Source organism: Orcinus orca, chromosome 2 (assembly GCF_937001465.1).
Source record: "Orcinus orca chromosome 2, mOrcOrc1.1, whole genome shotgun sequence".
Lineage (NCBI taxonomy): Eukaryota > Metazoa > Chordata > Mammalia > Artiodactyla > Delphinidae > Orcinus > Orcinus orca.
The window spans coordinates 2,367,156-2,394,044 of NC_064560.1; the positions used below are offsets into that span (position 1 = coordinate 2,367,156).

Consider the following 26,889-nt stretch of genomic DNA (forward strand, 5'->3'; position numbering starts at 1 on the left):
TTACGTTTTTTCAAAATCAAAAAAATTAAGTACCAGAGTAAAACATAGAATTCTTTTTTAATTTATTGAAGTACAGTTGATTTACGATGTTGTGTTAGTTTCCAGTGTACAGCAAAGTGATTCAGTTATACATACATATATAATTATTTATCTATATTCTTTTTCATATTCTTTTCCATTATGATTTATTACAGGATACTGAATATAGTTCCCTGTGCTATACAGTAGGCCCTTGTTGTTTATCCATTCTATATATACAAGTTTGCATCTGCTAATCCCAAACTCCCAATCCATCCCTCCCCCACCCCCACCCCCTTAGCAACCACAAGTCTGTTCCCTATATCTGTGAGTCTGTTTCTGTTTTGTAAATAAGTTCATTTGTGTCATATTTTAGCTTCCACATATAAGTGATATCATATGGTATTTGTCTTTCTCTGTCTGACTTACTTCACTTAGTATGATAATCTCTAGTTCCATCCATGTTGCTGCAAATGGCATTATTTCATTTTTGTTTATGGCTGAGTAATATTCCATTCTGTGTATGTGTGTATATATGCATATATATATATACCCCATCTTTATCCATTCATCTGTTGATGGACATTAAGGTTACTTCCATGTCCTGGCTATTGTAAATAGTGCTGCAGTGAACACTGGGGTGCATGTATCTTTTCAAATTATAGTTTTGTCCAGATATATGCCCAGGAATGGGATTGTAGGATCATATGGTAACTCTGTTTTTTAGTTTTTTTGAGGAACCTCCATACTATTTTCCCTAGTGGCTGTGCCAGTTTACATTCCCACTAACAGTGTAGGAGGGTTCCCTTTTCTCCACACCCTCTCCAGCATTTGTTATTTGTCGACTTGTTAATGATGGCCATTCTGACCAGTGTGAGGTGGTACCTCATAGTAGTTTTGATTTGCCTTTCTCTAATAATTAGCATGATGAGCATCTTTTCAAAAACAGAATTCTTTAATAGCCATGGATTTGGCAAATCTTTCCAACTGCGTACAGTCCAGAAGCCATGACATAAAAGATTGATAAAAACCAACTAGATTCTAAAAACAATAACGACACGTTTGCACTGTGAAACGAAAACACCAAAGAGAGGGAAAAAACTAGGAAAACTGTTCTCAACTCTTATCACAGATATATGGCTAATAATACGTTAACATGTAAACTTACAGAAATCCTAAAAAAAAAAAATCAACAACACTGTAGAAAAATCAGCAACACTTCTAAATGGACAGCACACACACAAAAAGAAAAAGGAAATTTAAATGATTCTAAAACGTGAAAAGATGCTCAACCTCATTCACTCAGTAAGAAAAGTAAAAATGTACTATGACTGCGAAACCTCTAAGCAGCAAAGATCTAGAATTTGATCACATGCTGTGGGTTACAAAACGATACAACGTCTGGGAGGGGCAATGTGGCCGTTCACTTCAGATAAATTTGCATTCCTGGTCATACACTGTAGATTTGTGCAAAGAGCAAAAGATGAGAAACTGTGGTGCCCATCAATAGGGGACTCATTAAGTAAGTTACGGGGTACTGTGGGTACTGTGTAGCAAATGAGGCTGTCCAGTGTGCCTTTATGGAAAGATCTCCAGGGGGCCATTGCTAAGGGTACTGTACATCTGGGTATAAAAGGGAAAATAAGCATTTATTTATATTTGCTTGCATATAGAAAGCCTGTGAGGACAAACAAGAAACTAATAACTGACTGTTTTTTCACTGTGAACCTTCTCCCACTTTTTAGCTTTATTCGAATCACATGAATGCAGAAATTAGAAACATAAACTGGATTTGGAAAGACTCTACTATGGGCTCAGTCCAGAGTCACCTTTGCAGACCAAGTTCTGGCTTTCTGTATGACATCTATTAGCAGTATAATTTTATATGAATTGAGTACAAATCCAAAAATAACGGTTAGGTCATTTGAAAACATATGCCTCAGGTGCCCACTAGATGTGCTTTTCAATATGTGTTTTGTTCAGAATGTGGTCAGACCGGCCCTGGATGGGTACTTGGATTAAGTAAGATATTGTGACTGTTCTGAGGGGAATGCTGCTCCGTTTGCCTGTTGCTCTGTCACTTCATCTCCTGCCCCCGGCCCAGCCAGCTGCTCTATTAAATATGAATGCCACGTATGTCTCAAAACTACAGGTGAAGCAATTCAGTGAACTGTCTGGCCATAAATTATGTCATGATTCTGGGGTTTTTTTTTCCCTCTGCCTGGAGCCAGAGGTCTTTTACTTGGGTTGAGACTTCAAGAATTTACTTGCTGAACGCCCTTTCATTTTCGTTTTAAAAACTGCCAATTAGCACCTACTTTATTGACATCACTACCCCCCCCCCGCCCCCACCCCCAGACAGAGCTCCTTCTTTGAAAGACAAAGATGACTGTTTCTTAGTCTCTCTGGAAACAAAATTACTAACTTCTCTCCTCCTCTCCATTTCCTTTTTTCTTTGTAAGGAGGAGATGGTTAGAAATCTTATTCATGCTTTCATTCTCTGCATGGGGTAAGAGACTGAGCTAGAAGGGCAGGGTGGGTGGCGTTGCTTCACAGTTATTCCTTCACCTGGGACTGAAGGCCACTGGGACTGAAGGCCATTCGTGTCAGCAACTCTGTCCTGCTCAGCACTTGTTTTTATTTAAGTCCAAAGAAAGGCACATCCAAGGAAGGGCAAGAAGGTACCCTGAGCAGAGCCCAGGTGTCTAGCCCTTAAGACATCCTCCCTTGTCATCTTACTAGGAATGAAAATATTTTAAATAATTAAAAAAAAAATTTTTTTTTTGTCTCTCTCCCCCCCTCTTGAAAGTTAGATTTAGTCAACTTTCAGACTTCACAGTTTGCATCTTTCGACATTACATTGCAAAGCTAGGAAAACTGCAGTTTACAAATTCACACGATTTACAGGTTTTCCCTTAGGAGGCGTGACCCCACAAGCATTTATATTTATATTCATGAGTGGAAACATTTGCATTTTTTTCTTCCAATAATCATTCTGGTGGTGACCGTTTAACCTGCCCCAGTCCTTTTATGGACGCTCCCAGCCCTTCTGGGCAGGTGGAGGCAGGAGGCAAAGACAAGGCAGGCAAGGCAGTGGTGTTGGGAGACGTACCAGTCTGGGCCACTTCAGGAAACACCCCAACGTGTTCTCCTTGCTTGTAGGTTATCGCAGAATAATCCAAACTGTGTTGGTGTGGACAGCATGTCTTTCGTCGGTGTTTAGGATTGCTAATAGCTCCATAAACTGTTAAAAGCAAGAAGGGTGGAATAGAAGCTAATAATAGGGGCCCCATGTTTTGAAAGCACACAACCAAATCCGTCACCTAGATCCCCAACACTGTCACTGATTTGGGCTAAGTGGAGTTTATAGTGAGCCTGACAGGCAGGGAACCGGTGAAAAGAGAAACAATTAGAAGAGTGTGAAGCAAACTGGGGAAGAGGGATCCCAGCGGGCCTCACACGCACAGGTGGTGAAGTAGACAGGAGTCTGTGTGCGCATGCACGCACCCCGGAAACGAGTTGGGGAAGAGAAGAAACAGATGGAGAGGGGTGGGGAGAGGGGAGTGTGCAGGGGGCAGTGGGTGATGCCACCAGGTAATGGTACCTCAGCAGCCTCCACGGAGCCGAGTGCTCTGTTCTGGACGTGAGCATCCTCCATCCTTGGAACAACCTTCTGGCCTCCATCATTGAGGGGATAATTGACCTACGAGTCCCATAGCTGGGGAACAGCAGAGCTGGGGTTTGAACTCCTGTCCGTCTGAAGAGCCCAGACCCTTAACCTCCGGGCAGCTCTTTGCATTAAGTGGCATCTGTGGCACGTCACTGGTCACCTCTCCAGAGCTAAAAGCTGAGGGTTCAATCCTGAAATGGGCCAAGGGCAAGACCTTCATAATTCCCTTGCAGATCATACTTCAAGCTTAACGCCCTCCGAAAATTGGGGCCAGAAGGGGCCACGTGCTGGGGTGAAAGTGTAGAGCATGGCGGGCCTGAATACATGGCCTCTTTCAGAGAAATACATTACAATGCAACTCTCCCTAATAATGGTTTAGAAGCATCCTTTTCACAGATCAAGAACAGCCCATCTTGATCTTTATAATCACTTTTAGTTCCAACTCTGGGCTTTGGGAAGTCTGATATGTGCATTGGTTTTAGATTAAAACATGACATGTGGCGTTTTGGAAAACAAAGTGGACAAATAAAACTCTAGGGGGGATTTTTTTTTTTTTAAATGCCTTTGCTTGGGAACTTATTTATGCCGGTGTTGTTAGCGATTTTCCTTGGGTGACAAACTTATATAATTGTAGTAACATGTTTCTGAGATACAGAGGATGAAAACCGCAACAAAATATAAACCTTTCAAGTCAGCACATGAGTACTGTATATTAATGACAGAAATGGAGCCAGGGAAAGGGATTTTAAAGAACGAACGTGGCACATATCAGGGGTGCCCTGCGTCCTGTGGTTATATTATATGGGATTCCTAGAAGTGAGTTGCTTACCATCTGAGTGTTAGAAATAAACCAGAACATGATCATAATATGCATTAATGTAACTTGGGTCAGCCAGTCCTTCTAATTAAAAGCTCCTTCAAAGGCTCTCACAGCATGGAGCCCTAGGAGGCGGCCGTATGCCAATGCAACAGTGGGATTTCAGTTAGGATGACCTGGAATTGTCTCATCTGCTCCTTTCCCTGGTTCACTGGAAACGCATCGGTTGTGTTTTTTTCATAATTCCAGTCCGTAATGTTTGAGTGAGGCCCTTTATTCCCTCAAGTTCTGGGACTGATAAAATTCAAATCGCGTATTGTCTAATAATATTGGTTTAAATGCACCACCGTGCAACAAACTTTACTATGAAAATGATGCCGGTGTTTAAAAAAAGAACCTGAGTTCTTAGGGCCTTGGTTTTGCTGCTGCTGCCCTCATAGCCCACCTGTACGTTCCTCCATCAAATGAGCCTGTTAGGTTAGCCTCGGTTCTGACCCTGGGCTGCACCCTGAGTCACCTGGGGTGCTTCACAAGATCCCTGAGCCTGGGTTCCACCCAGAGATCCGGGGGCCGTGAGTCTGGGTGTGGCAGGGGCGGGAAAGTCTCCAGGCCCTGGGAAGAGTCTCGCCCTCAGCTCTAGTGGAGAAACCAAACCAGAGGATTTCTAAAGCCAGGACTAACCCTAAAGGCCACCTGACCTCGAGGTCCTAAATGAACGTGACTGCCCCTTTCTGATTTCTAGCCTGTGTCATATATAACTAATGTCCGAAGTTCAGCTGGATTTCTCAGTGATCCTCGTAAGAACCTCGCCTAGCCCGAAGTACTAAGTAGTGAAGCATCTTTTCGGCCACTTGTAGTGTCATTTTATCAGTTCATTCATGGGCTATGTGTAAATGATATCCTAATCCTGCCTGCATTCAGCATAGCAAACCACACAGAAGAGGACACTTACGAACAGTACCCCACATAAGGTCGCAACTTGCTGAACAACTTGCATTTGCTGTGAATTACATTCGCCCTGTGGCCAGGGATCTTTCATCTCTGGTGAGAAACCCAATTCTTGTCCATGTGACCTGCTGGGAATTGATTTTGTTATTTTGCTTCCCACCAGAGGACTGAAAAAAAAATTTTAAAACAAAGACTGAGCAAACACTGGAGGAAAAAAAACCTACAGAGATTGTTGGGATTCAGAACTTGTTGTAAATTTTCTGGGCTAGACAAAAAGAAACAGCTATTACCCTGTGAGTTTGCCTGAGGGTCAAAGTCAGGCGGAGGAGTGAAGCATCGTCCTCAGTGTTGGGTTATCAGTCCCTCACAGTCAGCCTGAGACCCATCCCTGACTTGCTTAAACTAGTTATGGCAGAGATGAAATATTCCTGCTTACAGAGCACTGTTTTTTCTTGGCCACATCAGCGTGATCAAATATTTCTAAAGCTAAACAGAATGACATATTGGTTTGCAAGGATTATCCACACCCTCCCATCAATTAAAAAAAAAAAAAAAAAAGGAAGAAAGAAAGAAAAGCTGCTGAGAGGAGTAGGGCGAGGCAAATTTGTGCTCAGAACGGTGCCCTGAGGCAGCTGTAGAGAGTATTGTTCTCCCTCAGCTGTGGCCGGGCTGGTGTGTTGCTTTAGTAGCTCGTGTTCCAAATCTGTCACCAGAAGAATGTGGTGAGAATCTTGTTTCAATCTTTTGTCTCTCACTTCTCCCTTTCCTCAGTCAGAGTCCAGCATCTACACAGCCATGATCGCCAAGACTCCAAAGCAGCAGTTTTGAATAAAACCTAACAGGCTTTTCACATGATTCATAAGAAGAAACGGTGGTTTTTATCCCGCTCACCCCAGACACACATTTGCAGGCCCTTTTTCCCACTCACTCCAAAGGTAGTGGCTGCTGAGTTTTAGAACACATGGGATCATCCTTTCTGTGGTATCTGCAAGTCTCCATTGAGGCTGGAGTGAGGGGGAAAGAGAGAAGGGAGGGAGAGAAAGCGAGAGAGAGCGAGAGAGAGAGAGAGAGAGCGAGAGAGAGAGAGAGAGAGAGAGAGAGAGAGAGAGAGAGAGATTGCAATTCAGGTTGGTCATCTCTGCCTTTAAGAGCTCAAGCTGGAATGCAGGGACCACACAGCCCTCCCTCCACCATGTACAGAACCCACTGGTTAACTGTTTCCCTCATCTCTCAATGAACGCTGTGTTTTTAACATCTCTGGAGGGCAGTTTTGTCACCTGTGATATGGGGCTGGATACTCACCGTCGTGGCGGCAGGCTCACCTGAAGGCAGGTGCACTAAAGCACGCTGTAAATTAGAGAATGCTTTACGGTGATGTGCAGCTGGGGGCAGCGAAGGTGAGATGAGCTACTGAAAGCACTGTGTCTGCAGTTAAAGACCGTATCAGTGGAAAACGATGGGGTTAGTCGTTTATGCTGAGCACTGGGTGCGAACTGGTTTCCAGACGTGAGGAGATAGGGAAGAGGGCAGTGCGGGAGAGGATGGGGTGACCCCCTCTGGCCGGACAGCCAGTGGGCCGGACCCCGATACCTCTTTAGCTGTGGCATCACTTCCCAGACCCCTTGACCTCTCCATGGCCGATGGCTTGCTGAAATGCTCCCACCGTGAGCTCTGCATCCAGCGGGAAGGGAGTTTTCTAAAGACAGAGGCCAGGTGGGTGCACCCAGCACAGCCGAGCTCTGATTGGAGGAGGGGCTCCCCCAAGAAGAAGGGTCACACGGCACAGCCTGTGTACACTCAGACGTGAGACCCACTGCCTGACCCATCGCTGTGAAGACAGGGCAGTTAACCCCGCGGAAGGGAGTCCTGGACCCTTCGCTGAGCACGGCCTGCCCAGGGATGAGTCCACAGGCTACGGGGCCACCGTTGCCCGAGGGGCCTCTGCCCCGGCGCGGGTGAAGGGGCCTGGGTGTTGGCTGGGGGATACAGCAGGAGCGCCTGGGCCGGGGCCGTGGAGGGTGCGGCAGGGTCACGTGCGTGAAGCAGGCACGTGAGGATGCATGTGTCCCGGTGGGGCGTAGACCCAGCCATGTGGCAGAAACAGAGAAGCACCGAAATGCAGAACAAGGACCAGCTGTGGCCTCCCCCTTGCCATGTGTATTTTTGTCTTGAAAAATGAGTTTAAAAGGTCGGCCCGCCAGAACGTGTTTTGCTCTGTTTTTACATTATCAGTTGTTTTTCTTCCCCCTATCAAGAAACTGGTTAGAAGGATGAGTGGGACTCGCTTGCTCTGCCCCTCGACTGGACGGCTCTGGCCCGTGTGTTCTGACGTCACCGTCCTTTGTAAATATCGTAACATCCTTTGTCGGTGCTGCCGGGGCCCCGTGCCCTCAGCGCCCCGCCTGACTGCCCCTGCACGGCCGCCCAGCCGAGCGCGGGGCGGCCAGCTCTCTGGGTGAACCTCACTGCACTGCTTCCCGGGCAGCTGTGGCAGCCTCAGGCTTCAGCCCGAGAAGCGTGGAGGGGCTGCTTCCAGGGGCCCCGTGCGCAAGAATCCATGAGGCGGGGGCCCATCTAGCGCCGACGCTCACGTCCCGGGTTAGCAGCTGTCAGGTAGCAAAGACAAACCTTAGGGGACGCCAGGGTGTCCTCCCCCACCCGCCCAGCTCCCCCTCCCTCTCCCTGGTGTGGGCTTAACTTTCCAGAAGCTTCTCAGCAGCTTCTCGCCAGGGGCTGGGGGATCAGACAGCCAAGCTCTTTAGAACTGGGTGTGCATTAAGAATAAAAGGACTTCTTGAATCTCCAGGGATAGGATTTGGAGTCAATGCATTTAACCACATACTGTCTTTTAAAAAAAAAAAAATCTATAGGATTTATATGTTGACTGTAGCTTAATATGTGGATAGTATTAAATATTCTCAGTGCAATTTGACACATGGTCCAAGATATCATGTTGCTAATTTGGGCAGTTCCATAATGTATTGTTCTTTCATTAGAGGGTTTGGGCTGCAGGTGAAAAGCGCTGTGAATTCCTGCAAGTGATAAAGGAAGCAGGGCGGCCAGGGGAGCAGGCGTCTGGCTTGTCTGGGTTTGGATAACCAGCCTGGCCAGAGGTTAGTGAAGGCAGCCCGGTTTCTGAGAACCTCAGTGTGATGGGCAGGTAACCGGGACCCCCCCCCCCCCCCCCCCCCCCCCCGCCATGGCTTCCCTTGCCCTGGAGTTTCCCTGGAGGGCAGGAAGAGCGTGAGATGAAGCCCTCAGGTTGCCAATTGAAATATTTGGGGAATTTCAGGGACAGAAGCCTGTCTTCTTCATGGAAAGGTTTCAGGACCAGCTTCAGGCACTTACCAGTTTACCTCCCACTGCCATCGGCTCCTGGCAGAGCCCACAGGGGACCAGGCGACAATGTGTGCCTGGTTTGTACTCTTAAAATAGTGTGAAATTTTTCTAAGACGTTGCATCATAATACGGTTTTAGTTTAAAATTACAGAACCCCTCCTTTTTCGCAAGTGCCTCTAACCACACAGATGATAGCACGGCTGTGATCGAAAACTGTAACCATAACACAGAGATTAAATAATCTTCGGATATGTTTAGGCCTGGATCACCGTACTTGATGACTTTCAATGTGACCTCAAATATCCGAAGTCCTGCTTTTATTTAAAATTTCAGTTTAACAAATCAGTCATTTAAAACCTGGGAGATTTTTTGCTTTCAAGGTAGACACTGAGTTGAAATTCAACGTATTTCCAGCCACCCCCTTTTATAGCCGTAAAAAATGAGGCAGAATCCAAAGTGAGTAGAATGAAGTGTAACCTAGGCCTTAGCCATGAAAGAAACATCTAAGTAAATTATTTGCAGTTTGGTTGGACTTCCAGTGTGATTGTCACACAGATTTCGCTTGAAAATCAACTTGGCTACTTTTTCCAAGACAACATTTTACCCAACAAAACTCACTTTGCGTATTTTCACAGTGGTTGTCCGTGTGTGTGGTTAAGTTGGATCACGTGTTAGGTCTTGCAGAATACCTCCTTCCTGCAGAAGTGTCAGAGGTGGAACCGTGGGCCCCTTGGCGTTGACATCTGCATCCTCACCCTTCACTGGAACCATCTTGGCAAGAAGAAGCTGAACAGGTTAAGGTTAGGGTTAGGGTTGGGGTTAGTTCAGGTAGGATTTCGACAGAAGTGAGAATCTCCCTGGACTCAGCTTTTGTGAGAGTTTATGCTCCTAAGGGACTCCCTTGCTCCTCGTGGAATATTCAAGTGGCTTTATTTTCTTATTTGAAGACATGTAATAGGTTGAAAAAGAGAATATGTGTCTGTGGCACTTAGGCACTTAAAAACATGAGCACTGTTTCCAAGGAGCCTCTTAACATGCCTGAGCATTAGAGTGCTACCTAGGACTGGTATAAAGGAGCAGAGACGGGTGGTGTGGCAGGTACCCTGCCCGTCCCCCCCTCTGGGCCCAGGGCTGATGTCAGCAGCCACCCAGAGAGCACTGGGTTTCCCCACATGCGGCTGGGTAAGACCCCAGCCACGTGTCAGCGTGGGCTTCACACAGCCAAGACCTGGGTTTCAAAGTGGCATCAGCGTGCTCTCTGCCGCCCTGCTGTGTCCTGTAACACCCAATGTTCCCACATTCTGTAAGAACTCACACATTTAGGACCCTTCGTTCTGACGCTGCCAGCTTAAAAAAAGAGGAGGGATGGAAGGAATGAAGCAATAGCATCTGCCGCTTCGGAGTTTATGATTATTGTTCCATCAGATGCGCGATTCTGCATACAGTGTCCCCGGCATTGTAGTGTTTATCTACCAAAGAATGTATGATTGTGGTATATTACTGCATTAGGCCTGTGACTTTTTTATGAGACTACCTCAGCTTGTAGCTCTCAGTATTTTAGTTGATAATAAGGAGAGCTGGGAACAGTGAAAGCCCTTTTATTTCGCTGATCACGAAGACTTGTTAGTCTGGATTGCATATGGGTACTTACAGGCCACAGTCCTTTTCTTCAGATATTTACTGAGGTCACAGGTGGAAAGTTCTGGGCCTGCCTGGGAAGAAGGGAGGTAAAAGCAGGTGGGAAGGACAGTCCAGGAGTTGAACCTGCAATACGAAACCAGTAGCGTTTCAGAATATTTGATAGTTAGGTCACATAACATACGTTTCATGTACATTAAAATAAAAGGCCACTGCACATGTGGGACATTAATTATGTCAGACCTTCGTTTTAGTTGTTTATTGCTAGAACGGAACCTTCTCACTGTATCCTCCGGAACAGGCCTTGGTCTGTAGGGTGCTCAGTGCACATTTGTTGAGTAATTGAATGAAGTAATTTGCTAACATTTAAGCCTTCCATATCGTAGAGACATTAAAGCTGCTATAAACAAAATTGTCCTGACTTCAGGCTTTCCTGGGAAAGTGCATCAACTCCTTTCCGCCACTAGGGGACGACATAGTGCAGTTAAGGAATCCAGTTTCAATGACTTTTTTAAAAAGAGAGGTGAGTACTTGAACTGATACTTGTGGATGTGGGTAACTGTGACTAGTAAATCAGTACTGCAGGAGGAGGTTTAAAGCTATATCAGCATATTTTAAGCTGAACACGGGATAAGCGTGTGCCCAGGTTAAAAACATATCCATAAAAATAGCCTGATAATGTGCTTAAAAATAAAGTATTTTATGAAAAGGTGGCAAGTGAAGCTTTAGTGCTTAATCATTTTCAAATCGCTTTCTGCCACCCAATCAAATTGCATATATGGTCTAATAGCAAAACAGCTGTAATGTGCATGTTAAAGAGAACATTCTCTCCTCTTCTGAACAAGAAAAGATCTGATAAAAATCCATCATCTAAAAAAAAAAATCCATCATCTGCTGATTTCAGGGGGGAAATGCAGTGGTTCTAGTTCTGCTACATGGCTGTTGACTAAATATATACCTTCAAAACCGAGTGTCAGCTGCTCGCCTAACGTAGTCAAGTCTATGAATAGATCTCTTGTGTGGAAACCCGTTGGACAACCCTCTGAAGACAGAAGTGCCCATGGGAGACGAGGTCAGGGAGTGTCTCCACTGTCAAGGACAGGGTCACAGGAACAGGGAGGGAGGGATTTTCTCTCATTATGACCTTACGTTTAATTAGCATAATCGTGAGATTGGCTCAGTAGTCATGGCTGATTATTTAAGAAATCTATTCTTTTTTTTTTTCCTCTCCTCCAGCCTTCAGTTTGTCATTCCGCCGGTCCTGAGGTTTGGCCTCCTAACCCTTTGCAGGGTGGATCCAGGCCACCCCAGCCTCTTGCTTCAACGTCCTCCCAGCAAGGGGTCTCGGTGGACAGAGCATGTGGCCGGTAGCTAAGGCCTCTCGCCTTCTTTCTTTTCATGGCCTCGTCCCTGGTGGAGGGCTAATTCGGAATCGGACAGCCGCAGAGCTGTGGCGCTGGAGGGAGGAGGGGGTGGGCGCAGCGGTGGCTGGGCTCTCTCACTGGGCCTTAAATAACGGGAATTAAGCTTCACGGGAGTAAAGTAATCGCAAAAGCCAAGCGGTTCAGGGGCTGCCAGCTCGGGCTGCCTTCCCTTTCCAGGGGTGACGGGGATCCAGGAGCAGCTCTCCGCCCCTCCAGGCTCTGGCCCTGCCTGGCCCTCCCCTGCTTTGCCTGATTTCAAGGCCATAAAGGAGAGAGCGAGCCAGTCCCTTCAGAGTCCAGGTTGCGAGGAGGGCAGAGGCAGGTTAGGGCCAGATGGGGGTGGACGGTCCTTTCTTAAACTCCGCTTTCCTGGGCTGCTCCCAAGCTTTCCGTCTTCAGTATCACCCTTCTCACCCTCTTGCTCTTTGCCAGGAATATCTAGACAGGAATTTCCTAATATCTCTGTTAGAGAATCCCCCCACCGCCGGGCGGGGACTGAATAGGTAAATGCCGGATTCACGGAAACCAAAACTTGATCTGATATTTACGTGCCCAGCACTTTAGCACGGACGAGGCCTCCGTTTCTCGTGACTCTGGTTTCAGCCCCTCCAAACTCCGTTCCTGTGAGAAGCAAAAGGATGGCTGCTCTGTGTTCACTGGGGCTCTGAGCCATTCAAAAGGAGGCCAAGTTCACAGGGAAAAAGTTCACGTTGGACGTGAGCACAAGGGGGATGTGGCTGTTGGGTCAGTGTTCTTTGCCGTAATCCATCAGCATCTCGCTGTATGTGTGGCTTCACGTGTGAACGAGTGGTTGCGGGGGGACCCGTCCTCCAGGTTTGCTATTTCCTGCTCCCTGACCCCTCTTTATCTCGCATCGGCAGTCCCCTGGTGAAACTCGGAATTCTGGTAGCGTTGGAAACTCTGTGGGGACGTATCAGATTTGGGTGACCCAGCAGGTGGACCACCTTCTGAAGGACAGACCGATGGCTAAAAGCAAAAGGAAATTGGAGCCACGGGTGAATGTGCTGTCATTAATCACACAGACACGGTCTCGTCCTTGTATGCGTAAGAGTCCAAGGCGCCCAGGCCGGAACAGAAATGGAAGTAAGGAATGCTGGTATTCAGGTGTGGTTTGGCTCAGAGCGCAGACTCTTTATTAGAAAATACAGAAGTTTATTTTCCCGGAATGCTAAGTGTTGTTCCTACATCTGACCCACTGACCCCCTTTTAAGGACCCAGGACACGCAACCTATTTGGAGACAGTCAGCAGCTGTTTTTGAAGTCGGGGCGTCTGGGGGAGTCAGGATGCATGCCACAGAGGTTGCTCCGAAGCCAGACGGTGCACGCTCTCCGATGGAGCCTGGAGGGGCCCGGGGAAGGCAGAGGCAAAGAGGTTTCCCTTGCACAGCCTCCCTGGCCCCAGGCCCCAGCTGAAGTTCCTTTAGCCCAGAAAGCCATCAGATCTGGAGGCTGGCAGACTCTGCAGCAGGCTCTGTTATTATGTAAATGGACCAACTGGGCAGGCTTTTAAGAGCTTTGGCAAAGGGTGACCCTTTGTCTGCCCAAAGGTAGGCTCTGGCTTTGCTTGTGAGCCTCCGAGTCTGTACGGTGAACAGTAGGTGACCTAAAAGCCAGCCAGCCCGTCAACTTGCACACGGCCTTATTAGGCAGACCAGCAGGCCGAGAAGGCTGGCGCCTGGGGACAGGCCAGCGCAGCGGGTGGCAGTGGGCTGCGTCCTGTAAGGAGCCCAGACCCTGGAGACGCGGCCTAGTACTGCTCAATTAATTCTGGGGCGGTGATGTCAGAACAGGCACGCTCCGTGGCAGACACACTTTATGGTGTGGCTGGAAAAGAGGAGGTGACTTCCCGAAGGACAGAGGGGCATAGCTCGTTTTCCTGGTGCTCCACTTACCGTGAAGCTTGTTCTGTCGAGTCCTGTGTCAGGACTTACTCGATGAAGTATGGACTTAACCAGGGAACGTTTAACGCTTTCCTTTTAGTCCAGGATGTTTTGGCAAGTCAGGATCTTGATGGTGTTTTATTGTCTTTCTAGGGGAGCGGTCACGTACGGGGGAGCTGTCACCGGGCAGCAAGGTGGCACCGTGCAAAGGACAGTCCTGGGGGCGGGGACCTGAGTTCTGGGGCTGCCACAAACGGGCATAGGACCTTGGACCAGTCACTTCCATTGCTCCCTGTAAAATGCAGGTTTGACTGACAGGCTCTGAAATGACCTCTCCATGGAAATTTCTCTTCCAAAATGCCGTTCCTTACATCTTCTTTGTTTCTCTTCAGTAATAACGTCTAATGAGCCTCGGTGGATGGTAGCCACAGCTCAGCGTCCAAGGGAAATACCTAACTTGATGGAACTTTTTACGCCGAGTCCATCTTTTCTCTTTTGCATTTTTTTTTTTCCCCAAAACTGGATGCGGTAGCTAGAAAGTAGGGAAGACGGCACTTTTCTATACTGAAACTTTTGTTCAGGTGTCTCACGTTCTTGAGTTTAAGCAGCTGGTGAACCAGAGCTGTGGGGGACGGGGAGGGGCGGGATTGGCCAGAGGAGAGTTCAAGTTCATGTCTCTGGTCTAAGCCGTTTCCTTCTCTCCCGTCTGCACCTGGTGCAGGCGCTGGACCACCCACCAAGAAGGAAGGGCACCTACAGCAGGTGTTCCAGCTGCCCCATCCCCTGCTCAGGTGACTCCCTCCAGAAGCTCACCAGACGCCTCTGTGAACAAGGGACTCTCCTCCCCCTGGGGTCAGATTGGGCTCCTGTGTGTGGACTTTCACCGCAGGGGCAGAGGGCATGTTTGACCTTGTTATCGTCCTTTCATCGACTTACCTCTGCTTCTTGTCCTTCAGGAAAAGGGTGAAATGACTTTCCCCTTCCTGTTAAAGAAATCCTTTTTTTTTTTCTTTTCCTGTTTAAAGTGTCCATTTCCATCTCTGTGGCCTGCTTAGCTGATTGGCTCCTCAAGGCATGGGCTGTGGCTTTGAGATACTTTTCTTAATACATAAACCTCTGACCTCTTCAAAAGGGGACGTGTTATCTTGGTGCTGAGCTCTGCCAGGGCGTTATAAGACCCTGGGACTTGATGCAAAGCTCATTGGCCAGGGGGAAAATGATTGCCCTTCACATTTTTTTTTCAACATATTTATTGGAGTATAATTGCTTTACAATGGTGTGTTAGTTTCTGCTGTACAACAAAGTGAATCAGCTATACATATACATATATCCGCATACCTCTTCCCTCTTGCGTCTCCCTCCCACCCTCCCTATCCCACCCCTCTAGGTGGTCACAAAGCACCGAGCTGGTCTCCCTGTGCTATGCGGCTGCTTCCCACTAGCTATCTATTTTACGTTTGGTAGTGTATATATGTCCATGCCACTCTCTCACTTCGTCCCAGCTTACCCTTCCCCCTCCCCGTGTCCTCAAGTCCATTCTCTACGTCTGCGTCTTTATTCCTATCCTGCCCCTAGGTTCTTCAGAACCTTTTTTTTTTTAGATTCCATATATATGTGTCAGCATACGGTATTTGTTTTTCTCTTTCTGACTTACTTCACTCTGTAGGACAGACTCTAGGTCCATCCACGTCACTACAAATAACTCAGTTTCGTTTCTTTTTATGGGCTAATATTCCATTGTATATCTTGCACTTCAAATTGTAAAGAGAAGAAGATGAACTGTGTGTAGGATGAGAGAGAGCAGAGAAGTCTCTCAAGTGGAGATGTTTTCTTTATGCCTCACAAAGGTGTCGGGAGAAGGGAAGAGGCTTCCCGTAAGAACGTGCAATGTGAGAGGCTCTGTATTAGAAGCCGCAAGTCTACTGCATCGTAAGTTCCGAGACAATTGCTTGAAGCTTTGACATCCTTGTTACGTTGAATGTGGAAGTTAGAATTCTAGCGGGTGGGCAACTGAGTTTTCCCATTTGATTTTAAAATATATGGATATAGCTTTAATGATAAATGGGGGTTTGATTTTGAGGCATAGTCACTGGTTTTGGAAAGTGAAAGTGTTGTCTTTTTCAAAGAGGAGGAAAATGACTTAATCACTGACTCACATCGATTATACTGCTTTAACCAACTGTGTTTGATTATCCCTTAATCACCTCAATAAGTGATTAGCTACGGTGGAGCCACAGTAAATACTTCACTCCAAATCTGTCTAAATGTAGAAAGTCATACGATGATTTATACTTGTCTAGGACTCTACAGTTACGTGCTTACTTACTTGCTCTGTCACAGCGGAAATGCTTCAGCTCGTATCACTGGGTGGTTTGAAGGCCAAGAGGAGGAAGACGGAGTCGTCGGTTCTCTGTTATGGGGACTGGGTCCCCGCAGGACCCCTGCACTGTTTTCCTTCAATTCCGCTTGTGCTCTCGGTTGGTCTAAAGCTCGTGGAACGTCCTCTCATTAGACCCAGGAAGAGTAGCGTACCTGGGAAGACAAATGCACGTACTTGATGGGAGTAATGGAGGAAGCAGGGAAACTTTCAAAGAGTCGGAGATACCAGGGGGAAAAGGACTGTGCTGCCACGTACAAGCACCCACCCTTGATGTAGTAGGTGATTTCCTCATCCAGACCGTGAACTGACTCACGGTACCGACGCCCTGGTGCCTGACCTCTAGTAGTTGCTCAGTGAATCCTGTGTGAGAAGAGACGGGTCCAGAGGTCTAAAGACCTTTGTCTCACCGGCTTCAAGTGGCCGGGACGTGAAGGCTGGCTGGTCACGTCTGACGCAGACCAAGCCCCGGGAGCGCTGTGGGCAGCCAGGTTGGGGAGGGGATCGCAGTCCTGAGGTTCTTAATCCCCAAAGTGTGGTTTGTAGAAGCTTCTGCATTTCACTGTCTACAGTCCCAGTTCAGAGGCTGAAATACTAAGAGGCACACAGGCCACATGTGAGGAGATGCTGGTCGGCCCCTCTCTGTTCCTGAGACAGGGTCTGTTCTCTCACCACCTGCAGACCGTGCAGTGTGACATTTCAGCTTGGTGTCCAGCTGTGAAGGGGACCTGACATTTCTTTTTCTGCTTGGGCTTCAGTGACAGCTCCCATGTTTCTTCACAGCACATGTATTCCCCCATCCCAATCCAGGAGGCTCTCTGTTGCCACCCCTACCTCTGAATGGCCTGGTGGGGCCCCCTCTCAGCTCCTGGATGGGGCCCCATTTAAGCTCGCACCTCCTTTAAGCATCGTTCTCATCCCATTTCTCATGCTTTTGTCCCCTCCTCCTGCCATGTCCAGCCCTCTCCTCGCCACTCGGAAGGCTCACCAGTCACCGTATAGAAACCTTCCTTCTTCAAACTCATCCTCTGATTCTATGTCCTCACATCACAAATGGCATGGACCAGTGGTTTCCGAACTTTCGACCATCTCAGAATCGTCTGTGGCAGGGGGACCTTCATTTTATTTTTTTAAAATATAATTACAGCTCTGTTATATATTTTTTTCTTTTTTAAAACTTTTTTGGCCACAGCACGCAGCATGTGGGATCTTAGTTCCCCAACCAGGGATCAAACCCGCTCCCCCTGCATTGGAAGCACAGAGCCTTTTTTTTAAAAAAAAAAAGATTATTTATTTATTTATTTATTTTTTTGGCTGCATTGCGTCTTCGTTGCTGAGTGCAGGCTTTCTCTAGTTGCGGTGAGCGGGGGCTACCCTTTGTTGCGGTGCACGGGCTTCTCATTGCGGTGGCTTCTCTTGTTGCGGAGCACGGGCTCTAGGCACGCGGGCTTTAGTAGTTGTGGCACGTGGGCTTCAGTAGTCGTGGCACGCGAGCTTCAGTAGTCGTGGCACGTGGGCTTCAGTAGCTGTGGCTCGCGGGCTCTAGAGCGCCGGCTCAGTAGTTGTGGCGCACGGGCTTAGTTGCTCTGCGGCATGTGGGATCTTCCCCGACCAGGGCTCGAACCCGTGTCCCCTGCATTGGCAGGCGGATTCTTAACCACTGCGCCACCAGGGAAGTCCCGGAAGCACAGAGTCTTAACCACTGGACCTCCAGGGAATGGGGGAGGGCCTTCATTTTTAACAAGCACCCCACGTGACTCTGAGGGCACCCATGTTTTGCATCATCTGCCTATTATCAGGTGTGAAACTGACTCAGAAGTGCAAATATGTCTTTAGGCATTTCTGCGAGCAGAGGAGAATACGTCTTCACGTCTTTCTCATGACCTTCCATTGCCACTCAATGTGTGAGCACAGGATCTGCCTTCTCGGTGACCCTTGCCAAGGGAAAAGCCACCATGAACAGTCAGGTGTCACTGACACCCCTCTTCCCCCCGGCCCCAATCAACCAGCAAACGCATTGGAACCTGTTTTCAGACTCTAGGCAAGGGCTTTGGGGTACCAGGGAGCATAACCTTTGGGAAACATTAGGGGCACTGGGAATGGCAGATCGCTGCATTTTTCTTGGGTTTTCACACTGAGTGTTGTGGAGGTGGCCGTGGTGTTGCTTTTATTAAGAGGCCCTTCTGAGGACGAGGAAGCCCAGAAGTTCTTTTACTCAGAGCTGTTTCCCTCAAATCACTCTGGCATAACTCTGAACAGTTAGGATCTATCAGATATCAACAGGGATTTTACATGTTTACTTGTCTGCCATCTGGATTTTTAGACTCTTAGAAAATTCTCCCATCTGATGATTCCGTATCTCCTAGCTTTCTGTCCATGTGAAAACCATCCACTAGTGCGTATTGAGCGATCGGCATTCTCCGACTTTCCTGGGTCGTTGTAATCCTGTCTGCGTCCTTCCACCGTGATGGGGTATCTCCTCAGTGAGATGGGGCTTGGGCCCCTGCTGCTCTAAAGAAAGGGTGTCTGCACCTTATGATGTTCTAGGAGATAGCTTCAGATTTTATACAGTAAACACCTAAGTGTCTGTTTATTCGTCACATCACCACGTAAGGGCCCTTTGTGTGTTGGTGCCCTAACGGGTCAGAAACGTCCTTGGTGTCTCCCCGACCCAGGTCAGCATCCGTCTTTGGTCCCCTGCCCTTCGGGGGAACTGTGCCCTGGATGTCCAGCACCTGCCTACATCTTGTGTCTGTCTGTGCTTTACCTATAGTGTACATTTTTAAAAATTGTGGTAAAATATATGTAACACAAAATTTAATGCTTTAACCTTTTTTTAAAATTTTTTTTATTTTCTTTTTTTAAATTTTATTTTTGGCTGCGTTGGGTCTTCGTTGCTGCGCGCGGGCTTTCTCTAGTTGCGGCGAGCGGGGCCTACTTTTTTTCGTTGCGGTGCGTGGGCTTCTCATTGCGGTGGCTTCTCCTGTTGCAGAGCACGGGCTCTAGGTGCTCGGGCTTCAGTAGTTGTGACACGTGGCTCAGTAGCTGTGGCTCGCGGGCTCAGTAGTTGTGGCACACGGGCTTAGTTGCTCCGCGGCATGTGGGATCTCCCCAGACCAGGGCTTGAACATGTGTCCCCTGCATTGGCAGACGGATTCTTAACCACTGCGCCACCAGGGAAGCCCCCCACTTTAACCATTTTGAAGGGCACCGTTCAGTGGCCTTAAGCACATTCACATTGTACAGCCATCGTCACCATCCACCTCCAGGGCTTTCTTTCTTCCCCAACTGAATTTGTTCCATTAAACGTGAACTCCCCGGCATCCTCTCCCCCTAGCTCCTGGTGACCACACTCTCCTTTCTGTGTCTATAAACTTGACTCTTCTGCTTCTCCCTCTTCTCTGTGGCATCATGCAAGGTTTGTCCTTTTGTGTCTGGCTTGTTTCATTGAACATGAGGTCTTCAAGGTTCATCTATGACACATGTTCATAGCATGTGTCAGAATGCCGTTTTTTAAGGCTGAATAATAATATGCCACTGTCTGTATATCTTAAACACGAAACGGACCTTTGTCTATTTTTCTCTTGCTCTGAGAAACAGTTGATTATCCTCTCTAAGCTCGTGGGATCGTTTTCCAGCAAGATTCACTAGCTATAGATTCAAAATCGACCAGAAGTTCAGATGATTAAATTCTCACAACAAATGTTAACATTACTTGTTTGAACATTTAGTGTAAAGCGTTAATAAGTCTTTTGAAGGATTGCAATAGGCCTTTTCTTTAAAAAAGAATTCTGGAATGTGGCAAGACCTGGCATGTTTCTTTCAACACATCTGATAAAGAAATATCTTTGAGTGGTAATATTTCTTATTGTTGAAAGTACTTTTGCCTTTTCATCTCTGCATACGTGGCCTGTATTAAGTTGCCTTACATAATCACACAACACCCAATTTTATTTGCAGACTTGCCCTAAATATTACCACTAACGAAAATTTACAGAGCATTTCACAGTGCACACTAAAATGAGGCATCTGGAATGCATGAATAACCAGTATGTGATAAAAGGGAAATGAAAGGGACCCAACCGTCTCCCCGCTGATGGGATTACCTCATGGCCGGCAATTCTGCCCCAGATTAAGAGTCTGTGCACATAAATAAAATCCACTAAGGAAAATGAGAATACCGTTTACAGCTGCTGCTAGCGTGCAGAATGCTCCTTTCGTAGGCTGTAAACATATATCCTTCACTGTGGAATGTCAGCCCAGCCGTCGACCTTAGTAGCTTACGGTAGATTTCATTAAAATCGCGTGGCGCGTCTTAATGTTAGAAATGCACTGGTAACTCACAACAGTGTGTATTCGGACAGTTGTTAGTCACCGTTGCACACCGGCCCGTGTTGCCTTAGATTTCAGGTCACTTTCCTGTGGTCTGGGGCTGCCCCGGTTGCAGTTCAGGGAGCACAGTGAGAGACGCAGGGTGCCGTCACACAGCCCCGTGCCGTATGCCTGCAGGTCTTTTCAGTAGGTAGATCCCTGCGTGGATTAAATAACGTGTTCCAGCGTTCAGGGTGCCTGCGCATCATTTTCTCACTGAGTCATGACCTCGCCTCTGTATTTCCCTCTTTGATTTTATTTTGGCTGTCTGCCCAGCGAATGGCTGATCTGCCTTTAGAGATGCGTTTTAAAGGGTCAATCTAGGCTTGCGTATTTCTCCCAGATCACACCGTGTCTCAGTTTTCTCATCTGCAGGGGGCGATACTAGTAGGATCTCCTAGAGAGAACCACGAGCTAGCGCCCTAGAGCAGGGGTGCCCAACCCCCGGGTCATGGACCGGTAGCGGTCCCTGGCCTGTTAGGAACCGGGCCGCACAGCAGGAGGGGAGTGGTGGGTGAGCGAGCGAAGCTTCATCTCTATCCACAGCCGCTCCCCGTCGCTCGCGTTACCGCCTCCTGTCAGCACTATGGTGAGTTGTATAATTACTTCGTTATATATTACAGTGTAATAATAATAGAAATAAAGTGCACAATAAATGTAATGCGCTTGAATCATCCCGAAACCATTCCCCCACCCCCCCTGACTCCGGCCAAGGAAAAATTGTCTTCCACGAAACCAAAAAGGTTGGGGACCGCTGCCCTAGAGCACTCAGCACTGCGCCCACCCCACCATGCTGTCAGCATGCTGGCCAGGTCTTCCCAGCTTCTGCCCATCATCCCACCGGGTATGGTAGAAAAATGGCTCGTTGCCAGTTGCGGTACGTGGCTCTTTCCCTCTTCACTGGCTTTGTTTCCATTTCGTCCACCATGGTGATGACTCCCAAAGAACAGCTGCCCCTTGTCCTGCGGGGATGCATGGATGTCCTCAGCTAGAACCCGCCACAGGACCGCCGGCCCCGGTCTAGCCACAGCCATGACCACGCAGCACACTCCCTCAGGGTTTAACACCTTGATCCTTTGTCATCCAACACCTTATCTTTGGACCTTGGCAATGGAGGAGGTGACCCTTCTTACCTGGCCTCCTAGTGACATTGTCCACGGCTGTACAACAAGAATCATCTCCCTGGGTTCTCCCATTACGAGACATCCCTGGAGAATCTTTGACCTTTTCTTCCCGTCTCTCCCCCAGCACCCATATTCTTGCTTCCCGCAATAGCCCCACATTTCAGGAAAGACAAGACGACTTCAGAAGGAGTCTCAAGGAGGGCCCCCCGGGGTCAAGTTTGAGAAAGCCTGTGTTGCGTGTCGTTGAGGGCGTTGGCCAGTCTCTGGCTCAGCTTCATTTATAGCCAAGAAATGCTTACAGGAGGCTTAGAAGGAATGGGCGGTTTGACCTCATGCCATCGGCCCATGGGCACGCTTCCCATCATGATTTTGCCCTGGATTTTTAGGCCAGCTCTAAGCCTTGGGATCTCAGAAGGACCTATTACCTTCATCTTCATTTGTGCTTAATTGTTTTGGTAATTATAGAAGCCATTCATGCCTATTGTGGAAACTTTGGAAATAGAGAGGGGAAAACATGGAGAGAGTTATCTCTGAGTTGGGAGATAATTAATGCTTTGGGATGTTTATTGTCTTTCTGATAATGTCTGTGTGTGTGTGTATCTCACATTTCATGAAAAGGGTTCGGATCACCAGTGGAGTTTCAGATCTGCTTTTCTTGTGTAATTTGTTTACCCATTCTCCACGGCCCCGTGTGGGCTGGTTCCAGCGTTATACGTGTATAAACACAACGGCGGTAACTATCCTTCTCCTCCTTCCTTGGGTACATTTCCAGAAGTAGAATTCCTGACTCACTGTTTTATACACTCTTCAAAGTTGCTAATAACATCTGTACCTTGTCCTTCTGCCATAAGGTGAGGGCCTTGGGAAGGGGAGAAGAAATCAGAGACTTACCAGCCGCCTGCTTGGTTCGTGACACCCACCCACAGCAGGCACATTGGCTTCCGTCTTTGCTTTGGGCCTCAGATATGCCCTAGTTACTCATGTCTGGAGTCAACAGCCCTGGTCTCGATGAACATCTGTAGCACCAAAACCAGACCAGGAAATCATGTGAGATTTGTAAAAAGCAGGCAGCAGCTGGCTTGCCTCCTCTTCTTGGGGTCAGACTCATCTTTTTGCCCATTAAGGCAACCCGGGCTCTTGGGCTGGGGGACACCATGACGTCAGTCCAGGACGAGTTTATAGCAGTGGCCCCCGTTCTTTTGTGCCCAGGCTAATGTGGGACTCGTCCTGGGGAGAGTGAGAGGGTGTGGACTTCCAGCCTGGCATTGCCACACCACGAGCTGTGTGATCCTGAGAGAGTACTCTAACGTGCAAAAGGAAAGGCAGGCGTGGAAACGCCAACTGGTGCAGCCACTGCGGAGAACAGCATGGAGCGCCCTCAGAAAACTAAGAATAGAGCTACCCTGCGACCCTGCAATCCCACTCCTGGGCATATATCTGGACAAAACTGTAATTTAAAAAGGTACATGCATCGCCGTGTTCTTAGTAGCTCTATTTACAATAGCCAAGACACGGAAACAACCTAAACGTCCGTCCACAGAGGAATGGATAAAGCGAGGCCCTCACTGCCTCTAAGATTAACAACACAGGCAGATACAGGGAGTCGTTCTTACTTAAAGGAGCAGAGACTCCCAAGCAAAACGATGGAGCAGACGTAGTTTCTTCAGCCAGTGGTGCTGGGACAACTGGACATTCACGTGTAAAAAACAAAAGAATCTAGACACAGACCTTACACCCGGCATGGAAAATAACTCAAAACGGATCATAAACGGACATGTAAAACACAAAACTATAAAACTGCCAGAAGATTACCTAGGAGAAAACCTCAGTGACCTTGGGTATGGTGATGCCTTGTTAGGTGCAACACCAAAGACACGATCCATGAAAAACATAATTGATATGCTGAACATCATTAAAATTAAAAACTTCGGTTCTGGGAAAGACAATATCAAGAGAATTAGAAAAACCACAGACTGGGAGAAAATATTTGCAAAAGATGCATCTGATAAAGAACTGTTATCCAAAATATACAAAAGACTCTTAAAACTCAACAATAAGAAAACAAACAACTGAATAAAATTTGGGCCAAAGACCTGCACAGACACCTCACCAAGGAATAGATACAGATGGCAAATAAGCCCTTGAAAAGATGCTCCACATCATAGGTCATCAGGGAGATGGAAATGGAAGCAACAGTGAGACGCCACGACACACCTGTCAGAGTGGCCAGAACCAGAGCACTGACAGCACGCGATGCTGGCGAGAGGCGGGGGAGCAACAGGAACGCTCATCGCTGCTGGGGGGGCGCAATGGTGCAGCCACTCTGGAAGACAGCTCGGGAGCTCCTTACAAAACTACACACACTCTTACCATAAAATCCAACAGTTACACTCCTTGGTATTTACCCAAAGGAGCTGAAAATGTATGTCCACACAAAAACCTGCACACCAATGTTCACAGCAGCTTTATTCATAATTGCCAAAACTTGGAAGCAACCAGGATGTCTTTCAGTAGGCAAATGGATAAATAAACTGTGCTACATCCAGTTATAATCCAGAATATTATTCAGCACTAAAAAGAAATGAGCTGGGCTTCCCTGGTGGCGCAGTGGTCGAGAGTCCGCCTGCCGATGCAGGGGACACGGGTTTGTGCCCCGGTCCGGGAGGATCCCACATGCTGCGGAGCGGCTGGGCCCGTGAGCCATAGCCTCTGAGCCTGTGCGTCCGGAGCCTGTGCTCCGCAACGGGAGAGGCCGCAACAGTGAGAGGCCAGTGTACTGCAGGAAAAAAAAAAAAAAAAAAGAAATGAGCTGTTAAGCCATGAAAAGACGCGGAGCACCCTTAAGTGCATACTACGTACGAAGTGAAAGAGGCCGATCTGAAAAGGCTACGCACTGTATGATTCCAACTCTGTGACATTCTGGAAAAGGCAGAACTATGGAGACATAAAAACATCAGTGGCTCCAAGGGAGGGAGATGAATAGGCAGAGTGCAGAGGATTTTGAGGGCAGAGAAGATGATGGGTACGTGTCATTGTATGTTTGTCCAAGCTCATAGAATGTACAACACCAAGAGTGAACCTTGCGGTTAAACTATGCTGATTATGATGTATCAGTGTTACCAAGGTTCACCCTTGGTAACATATAGCATCTGGTGGGAGATGTCGAAGATGGGGAGGGCTGTGCACGTGTGGGGTGGGGAGTATGTGAGAACTTCGCTTTTGTAGTAAACCCAAACCTGCTCTAAAAAATGTCCTTAAAGCAGGTTTGGGTTTACTACAAAACTGAAGTTCTCACATCCTGGTGGCGCAGTGGTTAAGAATCCACCTGCCAATGCAGGAGACACGGGTTTGAGCCCTGGTCTGGGAAGATCCCACATGCCGGGGAGCAGTTAAGCCTGTGTGCCACGACTACTGAGCCTGAGCTCTAGAGCCCACGAACCACAACTACTGAGCCCGTGAGCCACAACTACTGAAGCCTGCGTGCCACAACTACTGAGCCTGAGCTCTAGAGCCCACGAACCACAACTACTGAGCCCGTGAGCCACAACTACTGAAGCCTGCGTGCCACAACTACTGAGCCTGAGCTCTAGAGCCCACGAACCACAACTACTGAGCCCGTGAGCCACAACTACTGAAGCCTGTGTGCCACAACTACTGAGCCTGAGCTCTAGAGCCCACGAACCACAACTACTGAGCCCGTGAGCCACAACTACTGAAGCCCGTGCACCACAACTACTGAGCCTGCGAGCCACAACTGCTGAAGCCTGCGCACCTAGAGCCCGTGCTCTGCAACAAGAGAAGCCACCGCAATGAGAAGCCCACGCACCGCAACGAAGACCCAATGCAGCCAAAAATAAATAATAAATAAATAAATTTTAAAATGTCTTTTTAAAAAGTAAAATAAACAGGGTCAGTAGAATAAGTAATTCTTAAGAGCTTCTGTCTCAAATTAAAATTTTTGAACCTCTAGTAATATCTGTCCGTCCTTTTCCCACAATTTCACTCATATGTTGTTCATAATCTTAAGTCTTAACTATGGGATTTTGGCTCCCTGTTCCGTAAAGTATTTCATTGAACTTAGCCAAAGCCAGACTCGGAGCGGCCTGGGAATAGTTAGGAGTCCTCCCTTCTTCCCAGTACATTGAGAGGCTTTGTATGGTTTTGTTTTTATTTGTTTCTTTTTAAGGCAGGGAGGAGTTGTCCTGACTCTCCCCATGGTAGTTAGGTTACGGCATTGTCTCCTAAGCGGAAGCTGTGATTTGCCCATGGCTTTGAAGTAGTAACCTCATAAATGTCCCATCCCTGGAATCCAGTCTATTTCAGCATCCACAGGCCTAATTTCTGCTTGTAATCTGATTACGGGGTTTGAGCTCTTCTAGCCTGCAGTCTCTTGCTTTGCGTTTACTATACTGTCAAGGACACCAGTGCCTGATTGCTGTAGCCCTGCGCTGGGAAAAGCTCAACCTAGTTTTGCTCAGACAGGCCTCAGGCCGTGGCTGGTTGAGAATTAGCTGTGGAGCAGGCTCTGTCCCTGAACTTTCTGTGTGCAACCATGTTCAGAAGCCCAGGGATTTCTAGCTACTTGGGAGCTTTCAAGTTCTCTGAGAAACAAGGTAAGGCAAGAGAAATGCAAAATGCACTGAAGTGTCTATTTCATAACGTCGGGAACGTCTTGCATCCTCCATCTTATCTTGGATGCCCCTGTTACACGGTTCTGTGGTTTTCTCAAAGGATACCTTAAATGTCTCGTTGACTTTATAAGTTAGCTTGTCTTGTGATGCTGAGAAACATGACTTTTTTTTTTCTTTTGTAAGTTAAAGATATTGCTAAACCACTAAAGCCTTTATGGAGGAAACACTGCAGATTAAATTGGAATGCCCAAACTTTGGATTAAGTTCTGGATGTGCTGTACTTCCGCTAAAATATTTTTCTAAACCAAATGTTGTATCTACTAAATTATTTCCAGTAGGCAGTGGTGGTTGTCTTTTTACGAAATCTTCATGGGAGACTGTTTGGAACAAAATGTTGTCTTTTTAGTGGCTTCCTTTTGAGCCCAGAGGAAAAGATGTGCTTTCAATGTAACTACTGAAGTGACATCTCAGATTCAGTTCACTGACTGAACCAAAAGGAGATGCTTAGGTTATCTTGAATGACACATTGGAAATTCAGCCATTGTCTATAAAAGCCTTTTCGAGCCCAAATGCACGATTAGGAAGTGATTTGAACAGTTGGGGCATCAGATGCAGGAATTTTCTTCTACAG

General features: G+C 47.5%; 1 protein-coding gene across 4 annotated transcripts in view; it reads left to right on the plus strand.

The window, feature by feature from the left end:
* SVIL (supervillin) overlaps positions 1 to 26,889 on the plus strand; it is a 234,683-nt gene that overhangs the window by 106,042 nt on the left and 101,752 nt on the right. For 3 of the 4 annotated variants that reach the window (XM_049706463.1, XM_049706464.1, XM_049706466.1), the window contains exon 1: positions 26,165 to 26,240. The exons of the other annotated variant lie outside the window; for it this stretch is intronic. In XM_049706463.1, the coding sequence (XP_049562420.1) occupies positions 26,180 to 26,240 (61 nt within the window). In that variant the 5' untranslated portion in view covers positions 26,165 to 26,179. Of the gene's footprint in view, positions 1 to 26,164; positions 26,241 to 26,889 lie in introns of those variants that run through there. 4 annotated transcript variants of the gene reach the window in all.